This window comes from Gambusia affinis, linkage group LG03 (assembly GCF_019740435.1).
Source record: "Gambusia affinis linkage group LG03, SWU_Gaff_1.0, whole genome shotgun sequence".
NCBI classification, from domain to species: domain Eukaryota; kingdom Metazoa; phylum Chordata; class Actinopteri; order Cyprinodontiformes; family Poeciliidae; genus Gambusia; species Gambusia affinis.
In genome coordinates, this window is record NC_057870.1 from 4,963,711 (window position 1) to 4,982,506 (window position 18,796).

The window sequence follows — 18,796 nt, forward strand, 5'->3', positions numbered from 1 at the left end:
AGCTGTGTTTCACTGAAATGCCATCTGTTGGTTGATGTGTGTGTGTGCGTGTGTGTGTGGGTGGGTGTGTGTATTTGTCACCGTCTTCTGAGAAAACTTTATTTTGGGGTGGCAAAGGATGAGCAGCCAAGAAACACAGTCTGGCTATTTCTCTGTTTCCCGTTTACGACTAGAACTGCCCCCAGCTTCACTTCCAGTCCACCGGTGAGTTTAACGGATTCGCCCATTCATTTCCCAGCAGACGCCCTCCATGTCGGCCCCTGTGTGGTCGCTGCCCACGCCCCTCAAATCGACCCCTCCCCTCCTCCGGTGCTCTCAGCATCCGGCTTAAGAAGCCGGTGTTGAATCTCTCGAAGAACAAGCCTGCAGTCAGACCAGTCGTTTAAGCTTCAAGAGAGTCTCTTTCCCTCCATCCATCCAAGATGGCTGACCATGCCTTAAAACGGTAACAAAAGTACGAGCCGACACCAGTGAGCCCACGCTCAAGCGCCTGTGTTATACAGAAATGGTCGTTCCTTTCCCTCGTGGCGCTCTTTCATGCATTACACACAGAAAACACACACCGTGTCGTCGCTCCATGAGCATCGCCCCCGACCCACTCCCTCCTTTCTCTTCAGGAAGGTCGGCTTTCTGTTTCCTGGGTGGTAGGATGTTTTTTGTTGTTTTTTTTCTGCACTTACTTTTTTAAAAATTGGGGAATTTGAGCGTTGGGTCAAGAGACGCCCTCTGACAATGAATTGTGGAGCAGCAGTTGTGATAATAAAGAATAAACTATTTGAAACCCTGGTTTACCCGCCTGGCTCCGTGTCTCAGTCTGTTTGTGGTGCTCAGCCTTTAGGCACCTTGTTGCAGGGATAAATCCCACCAGTTCAGTCAGAGTTTTCTGTGTGCGCTGCACTCTGACCAGGCAGGAAAAAACAGCAGAAACAGCAAAACCGAATAGATTTTCAAATCTAAAAGAACGGTAACAAAAGTCAAATCACAACATTCCTGCAAAACTATTACTTTGCCCCCGTTTTATCACATTACAGTCTCAAACATAATTGTATTTTAGTGCATTTTTATGTGACAGAGGATAATTATCACATGGAAAAAAACTGAGGTGTTCACCCTCTTTCTACTCCGAAATGATCCAAATAAACCAAATCTTCGTTAGAGAACGTTCATTGATAAAAGGCGATTGAAGAATGAGATCTGATTGCAAGGTAAAATGTTTATAAATTTTGTTTTTTGTATATCCCATAGCTCTTTTTATCCTGTTGTCAAAATTCGGGCACTTTTAAATCCAGAAATGTTACTTTTCTTCGGTCAGGCGCATAAAAACTCTTCAAAGTGCTCTTTTATTTTGTTTTTCTTCCACAGAAAAAAAGAGCAGCTTCTCTAGCGCCGCTTAGTTTCTGTCTGTGCCTGTCCCTGCAGCCTAGCATTAGCATTATCACAGAAAAGACTGACAGTATCTGTAGTGGCACTGCCCTGAACTTTGACCCAGAAGGCCGTGGTTCAATACCTCGCACTGACCTTTCCTGGATTTACCCACTGTGGGACGATAAGGGGTATTTCTGTTCCATGTCCTCCCTGTGGGTGTGTGTGTTCAAATCGTAACTGACAGTGTGGTGTAAGCCGGTGTTTCCTTGTGTGTCAGGGTCACTGCACTTCCTCTGCATGCCCTCATTTGTCAGATTAGTCAAATCGAGCAGCTTATCCACAACCTGGACACTTACCTTACTTTGACCTTAACCTCCCTGCACCACATTGACCGATCATACATAGAGTCTTACTCTTGAGAGGCTGCACCGACACTCGGCGTCGCGGAAACACCCACCCAAACAAAACAACTCAACAAAACAATCATGCGATGGAAACGCCGAGCCCTGAGCGAGGACTGAACGTTTTTGATCAGGTATGGGTGATCGAGAGAAGACGATGATCCTGGCCAGCCTATGACCGTGCAAAAGTCATGGCGGTTAATGTTTAAATGCAGCCGTGTGTTTTTGATTTGTGTTGCACATTATTTTCTCTTCTCGCATCAATCATATTTAGAGATTGATGCTGAAACTGATTGGGGTAAAATAAATCTGTTTTTTATTTTAGCTCTGTGGTCTCAAACTGTACTCCTTGGACCAGAGTCCTGTGACTTCTAGGCAAGGGCCCCGCCAGGAATCTTGGGCCCCATGACAAAAAAATCCTCCCCTGCTGCTCCAATTTCTATGTAGTTGCATTTTGTTCAATCTTCAGTATATAATTGTAATTAAAAAATTATTTCTATGTCATGACAGTTTGTTATGAGACAGATAATCTGTGAAAAGATCAATCTCCTCCACCTCCTCCCTGAACTACTATTGCTGGCTAACGATTGTGATTGACAGCGCTAAAACCCTCCTCCTGCCTCTGATTGGTTGTTTCTAGAGAGCCCTGGAAGAAGGAAGAGGAATTAAATAATTACGCTTTGCCATGGATACGCATCATACCGGCTGCCCAAAACTAAAAGAGAAAGAGCAAAAAACTTCCAACTGCATGTCGTCCAAAACCAGAGGGGACAACTGTCCTAAGATGCAAAGCCTCAACAAAAATAACCAGGAACAAAAGTCTACAGAAAGAATAAATCAGAGCCACTCCAACACTATATAACCATCCCAACTCCAATATGGGGGGTAGGAAGGTGAGGAGAAGGATGATGGGGGAGGTTGGTTGGTCAGTGTGGTAGATTTCTCAAACACTCACATCATCATTCCAGAGATGAAGGAAAACTCTGTGATGTCACGACTAGAGTCATGCTTCTGATGTCATCAGCACTGTATGTATGGAACAAACTTCTACATTCTTGTCATTGTTTGCTGCACTACTGACAAGTTCAGACGTTCTCAAAGCGCTTTCAAAGTTGAACATTGAGATTGTTTGCAGATCAAAACGGATTTTAACAAACATTGTTTTGTCCAAACATGTGGAACCAAAGGCCACATTCCTCCAACGGTGAGATGAGACCCCAGCATGGAGCATGGAGAGCTGGACAAAATCTGCAAGGCTGGACTGAGAACAGAACGCCTCCCATTGAGTTACAGAGAGAGATCCAGAGACTTGGCTCTCTTCTGGAAAAGGAGAGAGCAAGATGGTTTGAGGAGAACCAAAAGCTGGTCTACGTGCAAAGAGAACTGGAGAAAACAAAAGCCGAGTTACAAGGGCAGAAAAGACTCAAGGACATGAAGAGAGAACTACTGACAGGAGAAGAGTTTTCCGATTCAGAGTCTCTCAGACGAGCTATAATCGCTTCCAGGATGCACAGCGACATAAAACACAAGACGAAAAGGCTGCTGCAGAAGGAATTTGAGCAATTGAAGGTAGCTCATATTGTGGGTGAGGAAGCATTCAGGTCACAAATCCAGAAAGAAAAAGAGAAAAGTGACGCCCTCCAACAAGAGCTGGACCAAATCAAGACTCGCTACGAGGAGCTTCAATCGAAATATGAAGCTACAGGTGAGGAGAACCTGCAGGTCGACATGCAGATGTTTTATGAAGAACAAATCAAGCATGAGCAAAAGATCCTTGAAAACCTGAGAGCTGAGAAGGACGATCTCCAAGAAAAAATGTCCAAGGAGATTGTCTGCCTGCAGGAAACAGAGAACCGTCTGCAGAGTGAGCTGGTGCTGTATAAGATTTCATACCAAGAATTAAACAGGAGGTATGAAGCAGATGTTTCTGCCCTGAGAGAGAAAGCAGACATTTATCAGTATGAGGTGAATTGTGAGAAAGAAGCTAATTTGGAAAGAGCCAAGAATGACCATCATCTTATCAATGCACTTAGAGCTGAAAAGAACAATCTGCATCAGAAAATGGAACAAGAGTTCTCTTTGCTGCAGCAGCAATCCACAGAGACCATAAAACATCTCCAAAGTGAACTGGAGCAGGCTAAAGTTTCTTACCAGGAACTTCAAATGACATATGAAGGAGATGTTTCTGTTAACAGCCGTTGTGTTATCTATGCTGTAGTTGGTGAGATGTTTGCTGATGATCATTTTGTGGCTAAAACCAACATTATTTTTACATCAACTTCTAAGTTATGTGAAACTTCTGTTAAAATCGTTTGAAGGCTCAGAATCAGTCTGGTACCGGTACCGGTCCAGGTTCTCAGAGGAGAAAGACTCACCTGGTGTAAATTAAATTTTTAGCTATTGGAGTAACGCTTAATAGAAATTAATTTAATCAACGAATGTCATGAATATGTGTGAATGGCTGCACTGATTGCAGTTTTCTGGCCGATCCTGGTTACTGATCTTTAAAAAGCCTGACCTGACGATTTTGATTTTGGCTGATATGAGTCTTTTTGTCTGAAATGTCACTAAATATAGCAAGAAAGTCACTGAGTTGGCAACAGTGGGGTGAATATTGTTAACTGTAAACGTTCAGACCTGACCTGGTGGGCCACACCTCTCAGTGTACAGCAGAAGAGGACAGATTTTTAAACCTTTGCTGACGAAGATAAGATGAGGGGATGAGATGGGCTTCATATGTAAGTATCGGTCGATCACGATCCCCCAAAATTAAGGAAATCAGCGCCCAGAAATCCACTGGCCGATAAATGTATCCTATATTACACATGTATATAATGTAAACAGCACTATTGGAGATGCAATAAGTTTATAGCAGGTGTGTGAATGATCTAATGATCGGACGGCTGATTGCAGCCGGTCCACATTGTTAGCAGAGATAGCACATTGTTAGCTGCTATTTCTATGGAGAAAAAAAATAATTATTATTGTCCCCCCCTGCCCTCTGCTAGGCCCCCATAAAGGAATTGTCCTAACTTTTCCCCCTTCCACCATGCCCCTGCTTGTAGGTGTCCCTTGTTTCACATACTTTACTTCATTGACTAACCTGCTTCCCTGGCATGCAGTCACTCTCTACATCAAGCAGCTAATATTGGAGTCAGGCAAACTGAAGCAGAGCGACGTCTGAACGTCGCAGGTCGCCGGTTCCTTCAGGTCCACTGCTTTAGATCTAAGGGCTCAAACAAACTTGGGAATTCAGTAAAATGATCCTATATTCTTTTACCTCATGCTAAAAAAACACACAAAAAAACCACTCAAACACCTGCACTACTTCTTCAGACTCGGATTCTTGGTCCACGTCGAGGAAATGAGCATCATTTGGTGGAAGCTGTACGGCAGCCAGATACAGCATGGCTGCGTGCCTGGACAACAGCGGCACTACGCCATCGTCCTCCATCACAGAAGACAGCTAAGATCAAGGGGACGGACGGCTCAGAGAGAGAGAGAGAATGTGTGTGTTGCTGCTAACAGATGGACATCTCCGCATGAAGGAGAAGAGGAATCTCAGGGGGACGAGAGCGAAGAGGCCACATCACACACCATCAGCGAGTCCAAAAGCGACTGAGCCCGGTGGCCTGTTGGGAACTCATAGCGAGGATCGTCACTGAAGCGCTCGCTATAGTACCTGAGAGGAACACCTGGCATATCAAAGCAACAAAGAGAAATGAGCTTCAAAGGAACGGGGGCCGCTTGTTTTCAGGGGCCTCTGTGGAGAGCTGGCATTTCTGAGTTAGAGGAAGTCCTGGAATGCTCAAACACACCTCCGTCATTAAACCGTTTGAGTTTAAAATGCAAGGACGCATTTTTATTTTTGTTTAGACAAAGGTTTGGGTGTGTAAAGTGTAGGAGTGAAATAGTTTTACTTGTTAGATGAATGGAAGCACAGCAGGTTGTTCTGGTAGCAGGAAGGATGTTCTGCGTCAGTGAGAGTTTAAGCCTTTTTCCAAGAGAGTAGAAATCGTCAAGTTGAAAGCACTTGGGAAGACACAACAACTTATATTTCAATAAAAGTTTTAATACTTTTTTTTTTTGTCTACTCAATAAACTAAACATACAAGATTTTATTGAAAGGAACAAAAGTCTTTTTCTACAAGTGATCTGTAAATTGTCAAAGGTGCATAAATGTTTAATCTCAGCTCAGTAAAAACAACCGGACAAAAAGCGACGGCCTTTTGGAGTATCTTTAATTTAGCATTTATTTTTTGGGGGGGATTGCATGTATGTAGAGGAGTTACGCTTGTGGCTCATTTAGCTTTGTAGTCGGCTGTTGCTGGTTTTCTTTGCTGAAATGCTGCTAAACACACGCTGTGCTCCTCACAAGAAGGGGAACCAGTCACTGTGATCACCCGCAAATGGGATTTGGAATTACTTGGACTACTTCAGTACTTTCAAAAGTAAGTACATCAGCACTTTTTAACTTGAATAAACTTTTGCCCGATCAACATATACTTGTAGTTGAGTGAGATTTGACAATGAGTATTAATACTTTTACTTGAGTTGAGTGCGTTGTCCAATCCATTGCTACAATCACTGGTTTGAAGCTATTAACTCTCAGACTTGTCTTCTGATTCGGTTGTGCCTTTGGTTTGCCAGATCTCTTCCTGTCACAGTTTCCCCGAGTTTCTGAGCTCCGTGAAGAAAACTGTACTCACTGACATCTTGATTTTCTTTGCAATTTCTCTGTAGGAAAGACCAACATTTACTGTAGTGTTATGACAGTCTGTCTCTCTTCCATTGCTAATTGACTTTGTAATTAATTTAATTTCTGTAGGAACATAATACCTTCTGCAGTAATTTAGAAAAATTGATCAACCTTCATTGCTGCTGAACAACGTTAAATGAACTTGTTTTGTGCTCTATAAAAAAGGCCTTTCTGTATAACTCTGAAATGTACATCAGTCTTCAGTTAGTGTCTTGCCTTATCTTTATCCTCTGGCCGGCCACTCCTGCCTTTGTAACATTTCAAGCAGTTCATTAGACTTGAACCACTCGAATTGCAATCAAAAACTGGAAAAGTTGGCGTGTTCTACGACTTTAGCATGAGTCATGAGTTTCTTACTAACTGTTATCCGTACGGCACCTTATTGCTCAGTGTTGTTCGTGTTCAACGTGCTTCACTAGTAAAACTGGAACTGGATTAACCTGGGGAAAAAATGTGCAAACCCTAAAAAATAATACCTTGTTTGATCACCTTCTGGTTCAGTTTCAGCGTTTAGTTTTGTTGAGTTCACACCCGACTTCAGAACCTGAAATGAAAGGCAGATTTCCTAGTAGGATTTGGCTCCAATGTGCTTGTTTACGTATTTAGCTAAAACTTTAGCCAGCAGAGCGGCTGCAAAGGGGCTTTCGGCGGAGCATTAGGGCCACACAGGGAAAAACAACGAATAAAATTACGAGAATAAAGTTGTAGTATTGCCAGCTTGTTCTAAAACAAATTCTGACTTTATTCTCGTATGATTTCGACTTTATTCTCATTAAATTGTGACTTTTTTCTCGTTGCGTTATGACTTTGTTTTCTGGATATACAAGTTTATTCTCGTGATATTAAGACTCCATTCTCGTAATTTTACGATTTTATCCTCTTAATTTTTTTATTATTATTTTTTTTTTTGTAGAGTTTACACAGATAGAAGCGTCATGAATCCTCTAAGATGTGATGAAAATGACAGCAGAAGTTCATTCAAAAACGAAATAACCCAGCCAAGCACCTTCCACAATCTATAGACTGAATGCAGTTTTTCTCCATCTTGCACTTTTCCCATCCCAGACTGGAGATTTATATTTCAAATATTAATTTTTGTATCATGATTTACACGGCAAGTAGGCGACAGCCTCCTCAGATACGAGATCAGGAAGCTCCGCGTTATTGGTGCAATACCGCCCTCTAGTGGATTAAATTGACACATTGTTTAAGGGTTGAAATTTTCCCCGTTTTATCCCACTGCAATGACAAAACTCTTTATTGAGATTTTATGTGACATAGAAAAGGGCATTAATGTCACGTGACAGAATGATTTTACAAGTAAACTGAAATGTGTGCTGTGCATTTGTGTTCAGTTCCCCCCTCACTCTGCTAACCCAAAACAAAATCCATAGATACTTACTCATAAATAAATAAAAGTCCATCTGTCTGATATAATCTCGGTATAAATCCAGCTGTTCTGTGAAAGTCCCAGAAGTTTGTTGGAGAACACAGAACACAGCTGAGGGAGGAAACTGTGCGGGCGTTCAAAGCGGAATCAGGACATGAAACAATATCTGGAAAATGAAAAGGCTGCAGCACAGGCTCCATTTCTTGCGCAAAAGCAGCAGAAACACGCCTGAGGAGACGTGGAGCTGTGACTGCAGTGGGTCAGAGGGGCTGACATGCCCCTCTGCTTGCCACACTTTTCAGATTTCTGTTCATGGAAAATGTTGAAAACCAGTAATTGTTTTTCTTTCACTTCACACCAGGACACTGCTTTGTGTAGGTTTGCCGCATAAAACCAGAGTTAGTAACTAGATACATTTACTCAGTTACATTTGCTTGTTCTGCTGTTTGTGTGCAAGTAAGCTAATAAATGTGATTGAGTATAATATTATTATGAAGTACTGCTACTCTTACTATTGATATTTTGGAAAATAAAAATTCTTCAGCGTCAATTTATTGCTTTGTAATTATGCAATGTGTATTAATTTTATTATTGTTATTTTAGTATTTAAAATACCAAAGATTGAACAATATTTCATAATTTTGTGTCTGAATATGGTTTTTTTTTAAATTAATAAATAAATAGCTAAAGCAGACTACAACTCTTCGATAACGCGGAAAATACACGTCATCGTTCATAAGTTCTCCTTCTGTTTACTGATTGGCCCAGTTGAAAACCTACTAGCCGGAATCCAAGTGAAAGGGAGAAATCCCAGACTGCTGCAAACGAGATTTTATTCGAGCGGAATTGGAAGGATATGACCTGGCTGTCAATCTCTTTTCCAGCCTTTTACACGATCCTTTTCTATTTTTACACGAGCCATTTCTTGAACGACTACTTTTCACTTCTACTTGAGTAAAAATGTGTATCTAAGTCGCGCTATTCTTACTTGAGTACATTTTAGTTTTTCAGTTTTCCACCTCTGCATTAAAACCCCCATCACACACTAATCACTGCACGTGACGAAATGCAATATTTTTCAGGGCTCACTTCAGGGAATACTTTTGCTCACAGCCCTGTTCTAAACTACCATCTTCCCCCCCAGTCGTGAACTGATGTCAGTTTTAAACAATTTCTTCAGTTTCGTTTTAAATCCAGATGCCTTCAGGTCCTCTTTAAGATGTCTGCGGACTGTCCAGGCTGTTGGCCAGACAGTCGTTTTTTATTTTTTATTTTCCTTCAGCTGCTCCGGAGGCGCCGTGGAGGATGTTTGGAGGTGGCGAGGCTGCAGTCCCCGGCGTGGTGGGGGTCGTCTGTCTCCTCTCCAAAACAGGGGCGTGGTTCTGCTCCCGCCTGCCCGCTGCCTGGATCAGAACCAAGGCCAGCGCAGCATCAAAACTCCCAGGAGTCCGGGCGAGACTCAGGACCTCACATTTTCTCCCAGAGCTAAATCTGATGATGGATATGTGTGACCTTCTGGTCGGTGCTCCGAAATATAAATCATCATCACCAGAACACACGCATATATAAACAAACAGTGATTCTGTTTGTTTATTCTACTCCTTTCAACCAAATGCTTATGTTCTTCTTTAGTCTAATTGTTTAGCTCATGACTCAGAGCAGCATAATGCGGACTGGAGGCGCTGAAGGCGACTGGGTTCAGACCGCCGCACCACCACACGCTCAGGCTGCGCACATCGATCCCATTTAGCATTCTGCAGGGCCAGCAGAGGAAACTGCAGCGCCAGTGGACAGCGTAGATAATAAGGCGACATGAAAAGGTAAAAAAAAAAAACATATCTGCAATTTGACTGCTAGATCATCACGGTGAGATAAACACCCCACTAGTAATATGAAAAGTTTGGCGAACAAAAACAACTGGAGAAAACATCCCGAATGCAAACTGTGTGTGTGTGTGTGTGTGTGTGTGTGTGTGTGTGTGTGTGTGGGTGTTCAGGAACTGCAGTGTAAGATGGGATTAGCTGCATGAGTGACTCGGAGTCTCCCAGGAGGGTGGAGGCTTTCTGCAAAAGCCCGCAGGTTTCCACCCCCCCCCCCCCCCCCCCCTCCCCCCGGTCTTCCGCTGCTGCTGCGTCAAATGATGCGCTGCAGCGCCCCGACTATAAAAGCACCTGTCCGGGCCAGACATCACTCGCATCTCACTTTCTGTCCTTCCCGCGCACTCTCCATCACACACTCCTGAGCTCCACACACATTCACACACACACACCTACACAAACACACAAGCACACACAGTTGCGCTTTCTCTCTTCCTCTCTCTTTTCTCTCTTCCCCTGAAGAAAAGGAAACATGAGTTACTCCAGCGACATTTACAGCAGCAGCTCCTATCGCAGGATCTTTGGAGAAGCGCCCCGGTCAGGTCGCGTGGGTCTGGGTAGCGGCGGCAGCCCGTCCCGCCTGCACTCCGCGGGATACCGCAGCAACCACCGCGCTTATGGCTCCCCTTCCGCGGTCTCCTCCGCCGCCTACCGCAGGACGGCGGCGCCCGGCCGCGTCTTCTCCTCCATCCCGGACTCCGCCATGGACCTGACCCAGTCCACCGCCGTCACCAACGAGCTCAAGATCATCCGCACCAACGAGAAGGAGCAGCTGCAGGGCCTCAATGACCGCTTCGTGTCCTTCATCGAGAAGGTGCACAACCTGGAGCAGCACAACAAAGTCCTGGAGGCCGAGGTGACGCTGCTGCGCCAGCGCCACAACGAGCCGTCTCGCCTGCACGAGCTTTACGAGCAGGAGATCCGCGAGCTGCGGGCGCGCGTGGAGGAGCTGACCCACGAGAAGAGCCAGATGCACCTGGACTGCGTCCAGATGAACGAGACGCTGGAGCGCGTGCGGGAGAAGCTGGAGGAGGAGAGCAGGCTGCGCGAGGAGGCAGAGAGCGCCCTGAAGGGCTACCAGAAGGACGTGGACGACGCCACCCTGGCCCGCCTGGAGCTGGAGAAGAAAGTGGAGTCTCTGCTGGACGAGATCGCCTTCCTCAGGAAAGTTCATGAAGAGGAGCTGCAGGAGCTGCAGACGTCCCTGCAGGCAACGCAGGTACACAAGAAAAGTTGCTAAAAAAGAACATGTCTACAAAGAAAATGTCTACAGTGAAAACAGGTTTTAAATGCTGATGAAAGGAGATTAGGGGGAAGCAAATGGGCTAAATTAACTCTCTGGTTAAGGTCCCATCACCGTCCAAATCTCTCTCTTTCTCTCTCTCTGTTTTAGAATATATCCGCGCTGTGACGCACCTTTTAATGGTTACACGGTCTTTACAATGACTTTAGCTTAGCTAACCACCAAAATCATGCGCTATTATCCTGCTCGAGCGACCAGGAAGGTGGCGACCTGATGAGGTCTAACTTGTGGGAGTTTTGAACAGATTTTCCTTTCCCGAGCCCTTCACTCTGAGCACTGCTGCACTGGGAAATTGATGACTCTGCAGTTCCCTTTCAGCACCACGCGCTATCACGCCCTCCTCCGAGCCAACGACCTGCGCTGCAGCAGCCGCGCGCGCCGCGTCACAAAGCTGCCTTAATCAAACATCGTTAACTTGACACAATCAATTTACAATTTACATGAATTTTACGACCTCCATATCCTGCTACCATGTAACGCTCTATTTAATGAGACAAATAACTTTAAAAGTTGTTAAATCAGTAAAGTAACAATGAGCGAGATTTAATAAGTGGTCGTACTCGTTGCTTAATGTCAAAGGGTGAAAAGCGTGGATACAATCCGGAATAATAACTCGTAAATCCAGGGGCGTGGTCGTCCTCAGGGACGGCGAGGCGCAGACAGTGTGAAGTATGCGGCTCCATTTCAAGCGACAGCAGCACAGCTCAGAAATTTACAGATGAAAAAAAAAATTACAAGTTTATTCTAGCTCACCGTATGCGTAAAAAAAAAAAAGTATTAAAACTAGGCAAAATAGTCTAGTTTTGTGACCAAAAAAAAAAAGTGATAACATGCACTACTGTTAGCTAAATTAGTCAGTAATGAACCAGTAATGGATGCTGGGTAGATTAGTCCAGTTTTTACATTGCCCTGCAGGGAAGGGATGATAGTCATGCAAGATGTCGACTGCAGGATTGGGAGTCTGAGTCAGCAGCCCATCCGTCTGGCCTGCATCAGCTCAGTGGGTCAGTGCACAGCTCACCTCATGCATCCTTAAACACAGTCACCTGGGACGCTTCTGGTGGAATTTAAAATTTATGTCTTAATCCCGAGGTTTGATGTAACCCCAGAATTACATCACATTACATCAAATTTAGGGCACTACTGTTAGTGCAAAAAGTAGTGCAAAAATAGTTAACATAATTAATTTATTTATTTATTTTTAAGAAAAAGGCTTAGGAAAAGTTATGGATCGGTGACTTTGAAACATTTTGCTTTCCTAAATGTTTGAACCTGACATCAGTGAAATAACGGCTATGAAGCAGTCTGGTGATTCTGGGGTTCAATGAGTTCACGCTGCAGTCGGAACTTCTTCTTCTTATTGTTGTTCTCTTTCCTTCTTCAAGGTGTCAGTGGAGATGGACATGAGTCAACCGGACCTGGCTGCGGCCCTGAAGGACATCCGGGCTCAGTACGAGAACCTGTCGGCCCGGAACCAGGTCCAGGCCGAGGAGTGGTACCGCTCCAAGTTTGCCACTGTGACAGAGGCCGCCGCCCGCAACCAGGACGCCGTCAAGCACTCCAAGGAGGAGCTCAGCGAGTACCGTAGGCAGGTGCAAGCCCGCACCCTGGAGATCGAGGCCCTCCGGGGCCACAACGAAGCCCTGGAGAGGCAGATTGCCGAGATGGAAGACCGTCACAACAATGAAATTGGAGAGATGCAAGTAAGTGAATTGGTTATCGCTTATCGAATGAGGTGAGTTTGTAAAGAGGTAGTCGCTTAGCAACATAGATTAAGAAACTTTTTATTAATGATCACTATAGTCAGGGCTGAATTTACGAGGATGTGGGCCCCTGGGCTGGAGGCAGTTTTGGTGCCCTATGTACTACAGAAAAGCATATTGTATTCATGCAAATTACAGTCTGTTAACACACAGTCTTACATATCAGCAGGTATGAATTGATACATGAAAGGTCTAATACGTCCCCCATCCAATAACTCCATGTTGTTTCCAAAGAAATTGACCATCATTTCATCATTTTGAAATATTTGAATATTGTTTGTATTCATAAAAATACCCCAAAATGAACACAACTCACCTGATATCTGCTTGTGAGTTTTACAGAAAGTACAATGTTTGCAAAACACACCTTTGTAAAAATTTAAAAAACAGAGAAAGAAAAGAAAAGTCTTTGGGCCCCCACAAAAGATGAAGCCCTGGGCTGCCGCCCTTGCAAGCTCTTTCTAAATTGTGACCCAGATTTCATTCTGTAACTGTGGTTGTGTGCAGGACACTATCCAGCAGCTGGAGGCTGCCCTGCGGAGCACCAAGGGAGAGATGTCTCGTCACCTGCGTGAGTACCAGGACCTGCTGAATGTCAAGATGGCGCTGGACATCGAGATCGCCGCTTACAGGTCAGATTGGTTCCCTTTCAGGGACAGTGAACCGAGTGAACCATAACCCTTAAAAGCATTAATAAACCAGTAAAGTCATTAACAGCTCCTTTACATGGTTTACTGTTTAGATAAGAACCTCAAACAGCAGGAAGTAATGGTTGCAGGTTACCGTTGTATTTGTGAGGATGGATTATTCTACAACACATTTTTTAAGGTTCTGACGAATTAAGCTGAGAATGTAAGCCAAGTAGAACTGATTTCAATTGTTTGTACTTGTGAATTATGTGATCCTCTCAATTTTTTTGTTTTTATGTGATGTTTTTTATTATTTGAGGTGGTGCGTGGTCCAGCTTTGCTCAATTTTGTCTTTGTTTTCAACTGAAACAAGTAGTGGCCCATAAAAGAAAAGCCTTGAAAGGGAGTGTAGAAACAAAATCACTTGGGCTTCCTGCTTCCATCCTCACCTATAACCTTTAATGTTTAAACTGTTATTTAATGATTGTGATGGAAATCTCTCTTTCCAATTAAAAATGATTAGAAGAGAAAAACGCGACCCAAGAATATAGCCTTGTGGATCCCCACACATGATTTAGATTCACATCTTTATTTGTGTCCCAATGGGCAATTTATTTTACAAGCAAGTCACAATAAAAAAAATAAGAAAAGAAAAGAAAACAACAGTACATCAACAATTAATATTTGGCTAGATTCTGTGGAATATTTTTTGGGACACTTGTTCTTTCATTATTTATGATATGGTTTGTTTATAAGCTGCCTATCAGTTGTATTTTCCAAGCTTGTAAAGTTAGATATGAATTTGTAATTAATTACAACTAAGACATCCTGATTATGGACCTAATTTTACTTTTACCTTTGTTGCTACATTTTTAGAGCTAAATAAAATTGACTTTTTGTTAGCTTTACACCATGTTATAATGCCATTGCCTCATCAAAAACACACCTGGAGTGTTGCTTTGATTCTTTCACCAATGTTTAGGAAACCCTTTAATCTCCATGACAACCATTCAGTTGTGCAAAACACATGGGTGGACTTAGCTCCGCCTTCGAGGGACGGCTCCTCCTCAGAACTGCAGTTTCCAAGTTTCCGCCTCACAGAGCAGTCCACCCTCTTGACTCTCCTGCTCAGCTCCTTCAGACTAGCCAGCAGCAATTAGCAAACTCCTGGTGGAACTGAGCGTCAGCTGAGTTAATTATAGGGGCAAATTCCCAGTGCAGCGCTGGTAAAAACATTGTTAAAAAATTTATAGAGGAGCCCTGTTGTGATGACTTCCTGAAGGTGGAGTTTGAGAAAGATGCGAAAGACAGAGGCGTTTGATTACAAACTGACATTTCTTTCAGGTCATATTTAACACATGTAATTTTTATAACAACTGAAGGTAACATAGTTACCTACGAAATGATTTGATGTGGCTGGAAAACAATAATATTGCCCCTTTAAGTGAAACATGAAGTATTTAGTCAACCTTTCCGATGGAAAACCTGTCAATCATCCTTCACATCACATGACATTTGTATTCTTCATTTGAAACATACTGAGATGAGAAACTCTCCAGATCCGGGCTGCGAGGAGACGCCGTCCTCCCCCTCCTCACCCGTTTGCCTCTCTGTCTGTACAGGAAGCTTCTGGAAGGCGAGGAGTGCCGCCTCAGCTCGGTGGGCAGCGCTATGGTCCAGTCTGGCTATCCCGGTCTGTCCTACATATCGGCCCGTTCCTACACCTTCGGAGCTTACAGGAAGCCCAAGCCGGAAGAGGAGGAAGAGGAGGCAGGAGAAGACGAGGAGAAGGAGGAAGAAGAAGAGGAAGCGGGAGAGGGAGAGGAGCAGGAGGAAGGTGAGGGAGAAGAGGAGGAGGAAGAAGGAGAGGGAAAAGAAGAAGAGGAGGAGGAAGAAGAGGAGAAGCCAAAGGAAAAGGAGGAGAAGGGAAAGGAGAAAGAGAAGGAGAAGGAGAGCTCCACCGGGAAGAGCAGCAAGAGCTAAACAGCTTGTGTCGTCATCAGCATCAGTAACTCATCTCTCATCCCACCGATCACCTCTGGGTCTGCTTCCTGTTCACGTCGCCCTCCGTGTTTTCCCCAGCCCTTCACACACATCCACCCGCTGCAGATGCCTCCCACCTCCACACCGGGTCAGACTTTACATGGAGAAGTATAGCATTAGTGAGCTGTAAAACGGTAACAGTTCAAGTATTTATTCTGTCCACTGTCCACCGTTTTCACGTCTCTGGAGTGCAGAGGGCTACTAGCATGTTTATCACAAAAAGGTGAAAGATGAGAAGCAGGTGTGAATGTTTCCTCCTGCGTTATGTGCCACAAATGATCCATATTCACATTAGCAAACAGCGAGTCCACCTCAGAGGTAACACCGCAGTCAGCACACAGACTTTGAAAGACAAACGCACAGATCCTGGAGCATGTGAAGCAGCCAGTCCAACTATTATGGTGCTATTTGATTTTTACATACACAAGTTGGGGAAGGATTTTATCATACAGCACCCACCCCTCTCCCCCCTCCACCAGCTCGGTCCTGGATGTGAATGTCAGCTTTAAGGCAGGGATACTAGCAGAAAAACAAAACATGCTTCCATGTGGGCTAGGATTAATTTTCCCCACCAAGCCCACATTTCAAGCGCTCCGACTCATTTCAGTCCACTCAGTTCCGCTTTCGTCCCGCTTTTATTTATTGCAGCCTTGCAACCCTGAGCTTGGAAAAAGATGTGTGTGTGTGCGTGTGTGTGTGCATGTGTGTGTGTGTGTGTGTGTGCGAGGTCGTGCAGTGTGTAAGAGAGGAGGAGCGCTGCCACTGTGTGCATCCATATGGATGAAAATGTGAAGCTTTAACTGCTGCTTCATGTATTTCCTTTGGGAGACGGGGGACTATAACCGATCCCTACCTTTGATTGATTCATTTGTCAAGGAGAATCTGCTACATGTCACTGAAAAAGAAAAACATTTTCTTTTTAATCTCCCATTAACAGAGTAGCCCCTTTGTTTAGTTAAGCTGGATATATAAAGAGGGGGTTATATGATGGGTTTGTGGTGTAGAGCCATTAATAAGGGCTATATTCACCATAACTTTCTCTCACGACGCCCTGAAACTTTTTCTTCGCTGCCGTTCTTCGTTTGTCTTCCCAGGTTTTGCTTTGGCAAATGAATCAAGCAACTGGTTTCGAATGCATGGCCTGACACTTGGAGCTTGAATATTAGTTGGATGAGAAAGACTTTTACTCCTTCTGTGTTCAGTTAAAGAATTAAAATTAAATTTAAAAGAAAGAAGACAAAAAAAAACAACCTTGCCTTAACCATAAGAGAAAGTAAAATAAAACTTGTTTCCACCTGAACCTCACTTGTTCCCGGTACGACAGAGGAGTTGCTGACACTTTTCAGATTCTGCTAAACAACTGTGATTGTACATGCTGCTGTTTCCTCTCAAAGCCAAATAAAGACATTTAATAAACAAAACTTTTCTCCACTCTCCTTGTGTTTATGGTTGAATAAAAACAATCAAAAATATTCAAACGTTTTAGAAAAGAAGCTTTACAGTTAAAAAACCCCCCAACTTTTTACATCTAATTTATTAAAACACCATATAGTGACATGACTGATCTTATAGTTTAGTCTGAAAGAAAGTGGCAAGTAGTGACTAAACACTATCAGCTAAAGAAACAAGAATAACTCCATGCAGTTGCATGATTGTTGCTAAATATATTTAATAATACCTGGAAATTTCGATTCAAAGGAGGACGGCTGCACTGGTTAAAGAATTACAACTTCTGGTTGGACTGAAATATAGCGTGATATTTTATTAACGAGACTGATTGCATTTTTGCGTAACAACCACAATATTTTAACAATCCACCATTTGTGAAGCCATTCCTCAAACCAGATCAGCCCGTAGTTATGAAGGCTTCCTTTACAGCCGTCTACTGATGGCTGACAAGAAACTCCAGAAATTTGCAGGACGATAAAAATGGTTTATTTTGTTGTTGTTTTTTTATGGAGCAATTCCTGGGTCGTTCACTGACAGATGTGAACAAAATTTAAAAAATTTAAAAACTCAATTTCACATAACACTGTCCCTTTGCAGGAATAAATTTACCCAAACCAACCTGCAGTTGTGTGAACATGTTATCTCCCTTGTTGATAGAGAATTTCACTGTGATGAGCCTCAGTTTTCGGACAGCTCCTGTCATTTTCAGTCGACACACACTGACAACTTATCATGCAACTAGTAAAACGCTAATTCTGGATAAATCAATAAGGAAGCAGCTACTTTTTACATTTCAGATCATCTTAATAAATCAACACCGACTGAGCTGTGTTACTGTTTGAACCCCGCCTTTCTAACACAATGCCCTAACCAACTTTTTAAACTTGTTTCACCCACTGCACGCGGCAGAGTGAGAAAATGGCAGGAAATCGTTGAGAAGTCATTTTTCCAGTCCAGCTCCTTCCGCTGCCGGCATCGTTACCTCGCAGGCTGCAGTCGATAGCTCCTGAGCAAGCTGGATAAAGTCTTCAGGCTGTTCCTGCCTGGCTCATCCCTGCTCCTGTCTGCCGCCGCCCACACCGCGGTGGAGCAAGATGGACGCCAGGTCCCAACACCAGCAAAGCTTGGCAGTAGCAACAACTTTATCACAAGCTGATTTTTCTTTTTCTTTGCGACTTTTTGTGGTACAGTGGAGAGTGTTTGCTTTTTTGACAATAAACAGATCTAAGTACATTTTTATTAAGTGCAGATAGGGATGAGTTCATGCGTAACAGCTTGCAGATCTAGATTATCACACCTGCACTGCAGAAAACACAAAATCTTACAGAGTGTTTTTGTTCCACTTTCTAGCTGCAAATATCTTAGTACACTTAAACTAAGGCTGACTCAACTTTTCAGCCGGATGCAGGAGTGTGTTTTCTGTAAGTAAATCTTATTGATGAAATAAGTGCCATTTCCACTGACAGATTATTTCACTTGTAACAAGACATTTTTCCCACATCATAAGTGAAATAATCTGCCAGTGTAAATAGTATTTTTTTATTGGTATAAAGGAATTATTGACTACCAAATTATTCCAGTCAAAGTGGGAATGAACCTGAAACACCTTTTTATCACTGAAGGAGGTAAACCTTGCTGCAATAAGCTGAAGTTTGATGGAAACACAGGAATACTTTGCGATGATGTATCTTGTGTCTTTGGAAAATGGCAAAATTCAATGCAGACAGAACTCTGATGGGCATATCATAAATTTCATCTTGGATCTATGTTGACTTTTACGTTGGTAGGTCAGGAAATCTTGGTGTAACAGATAAAAA

At 43.4% G+C, this 18,796-nt stretch overlaps 1 protein-coding gene across 1 annotated transcript; it reads left to right on the forward strand.

Annotated features, from left to right (window-relative positions):
* Positions 1-10,100: 10,100 nt before the first annotated feature.
* On the forward strand, positions 10,101-16,951 carry zgc:65851 (uncharacterized protein LOC321113 homolog). Its single transcript, XM_044112009.1, has 4 exons — positions 10,101-11,011; positions 12,481-12,798; positions 13,366-13,490; positions 15,110-16,951. Exons 1-4 carry the CDS (start codon positions 10,265-10,267, stop codon positions 15,468-15,470), a joined length of 1,551 nt encoding a protein of 516 aa, XP_043967944.1. The 5' UTR covers positions 10,101-10,264; the 3' UTR covers positions 15,471-16,951.
* The last annotated feature ends 1,845 nt before the right edge of the window (positions 16,952-18,796 follow it).

Coding starts and splice junctions, on each gene's coding strand:
- zgc:65851 (XM_044112009.1), top strand. CDS start 10,265: ATGAGTTACTCCAGCGACATTTACAGCAGCAGCTCCTATCGCAGGATC. Junction 11,012..12,480: donor CGTCCCTGCAGGCAACGCAG/GTACACAAGAAA, acceptor TCCTTCTTCAAG/GTGTCAGTGGAGATGGACAT. Junction 13,491..15,109: donor ATCGAGATCGCCGCTTACAG/GTCAGATTGGTT, acceptor CTGTCTGTACAG/GAAGCTTCTGGAAGGCGAGG.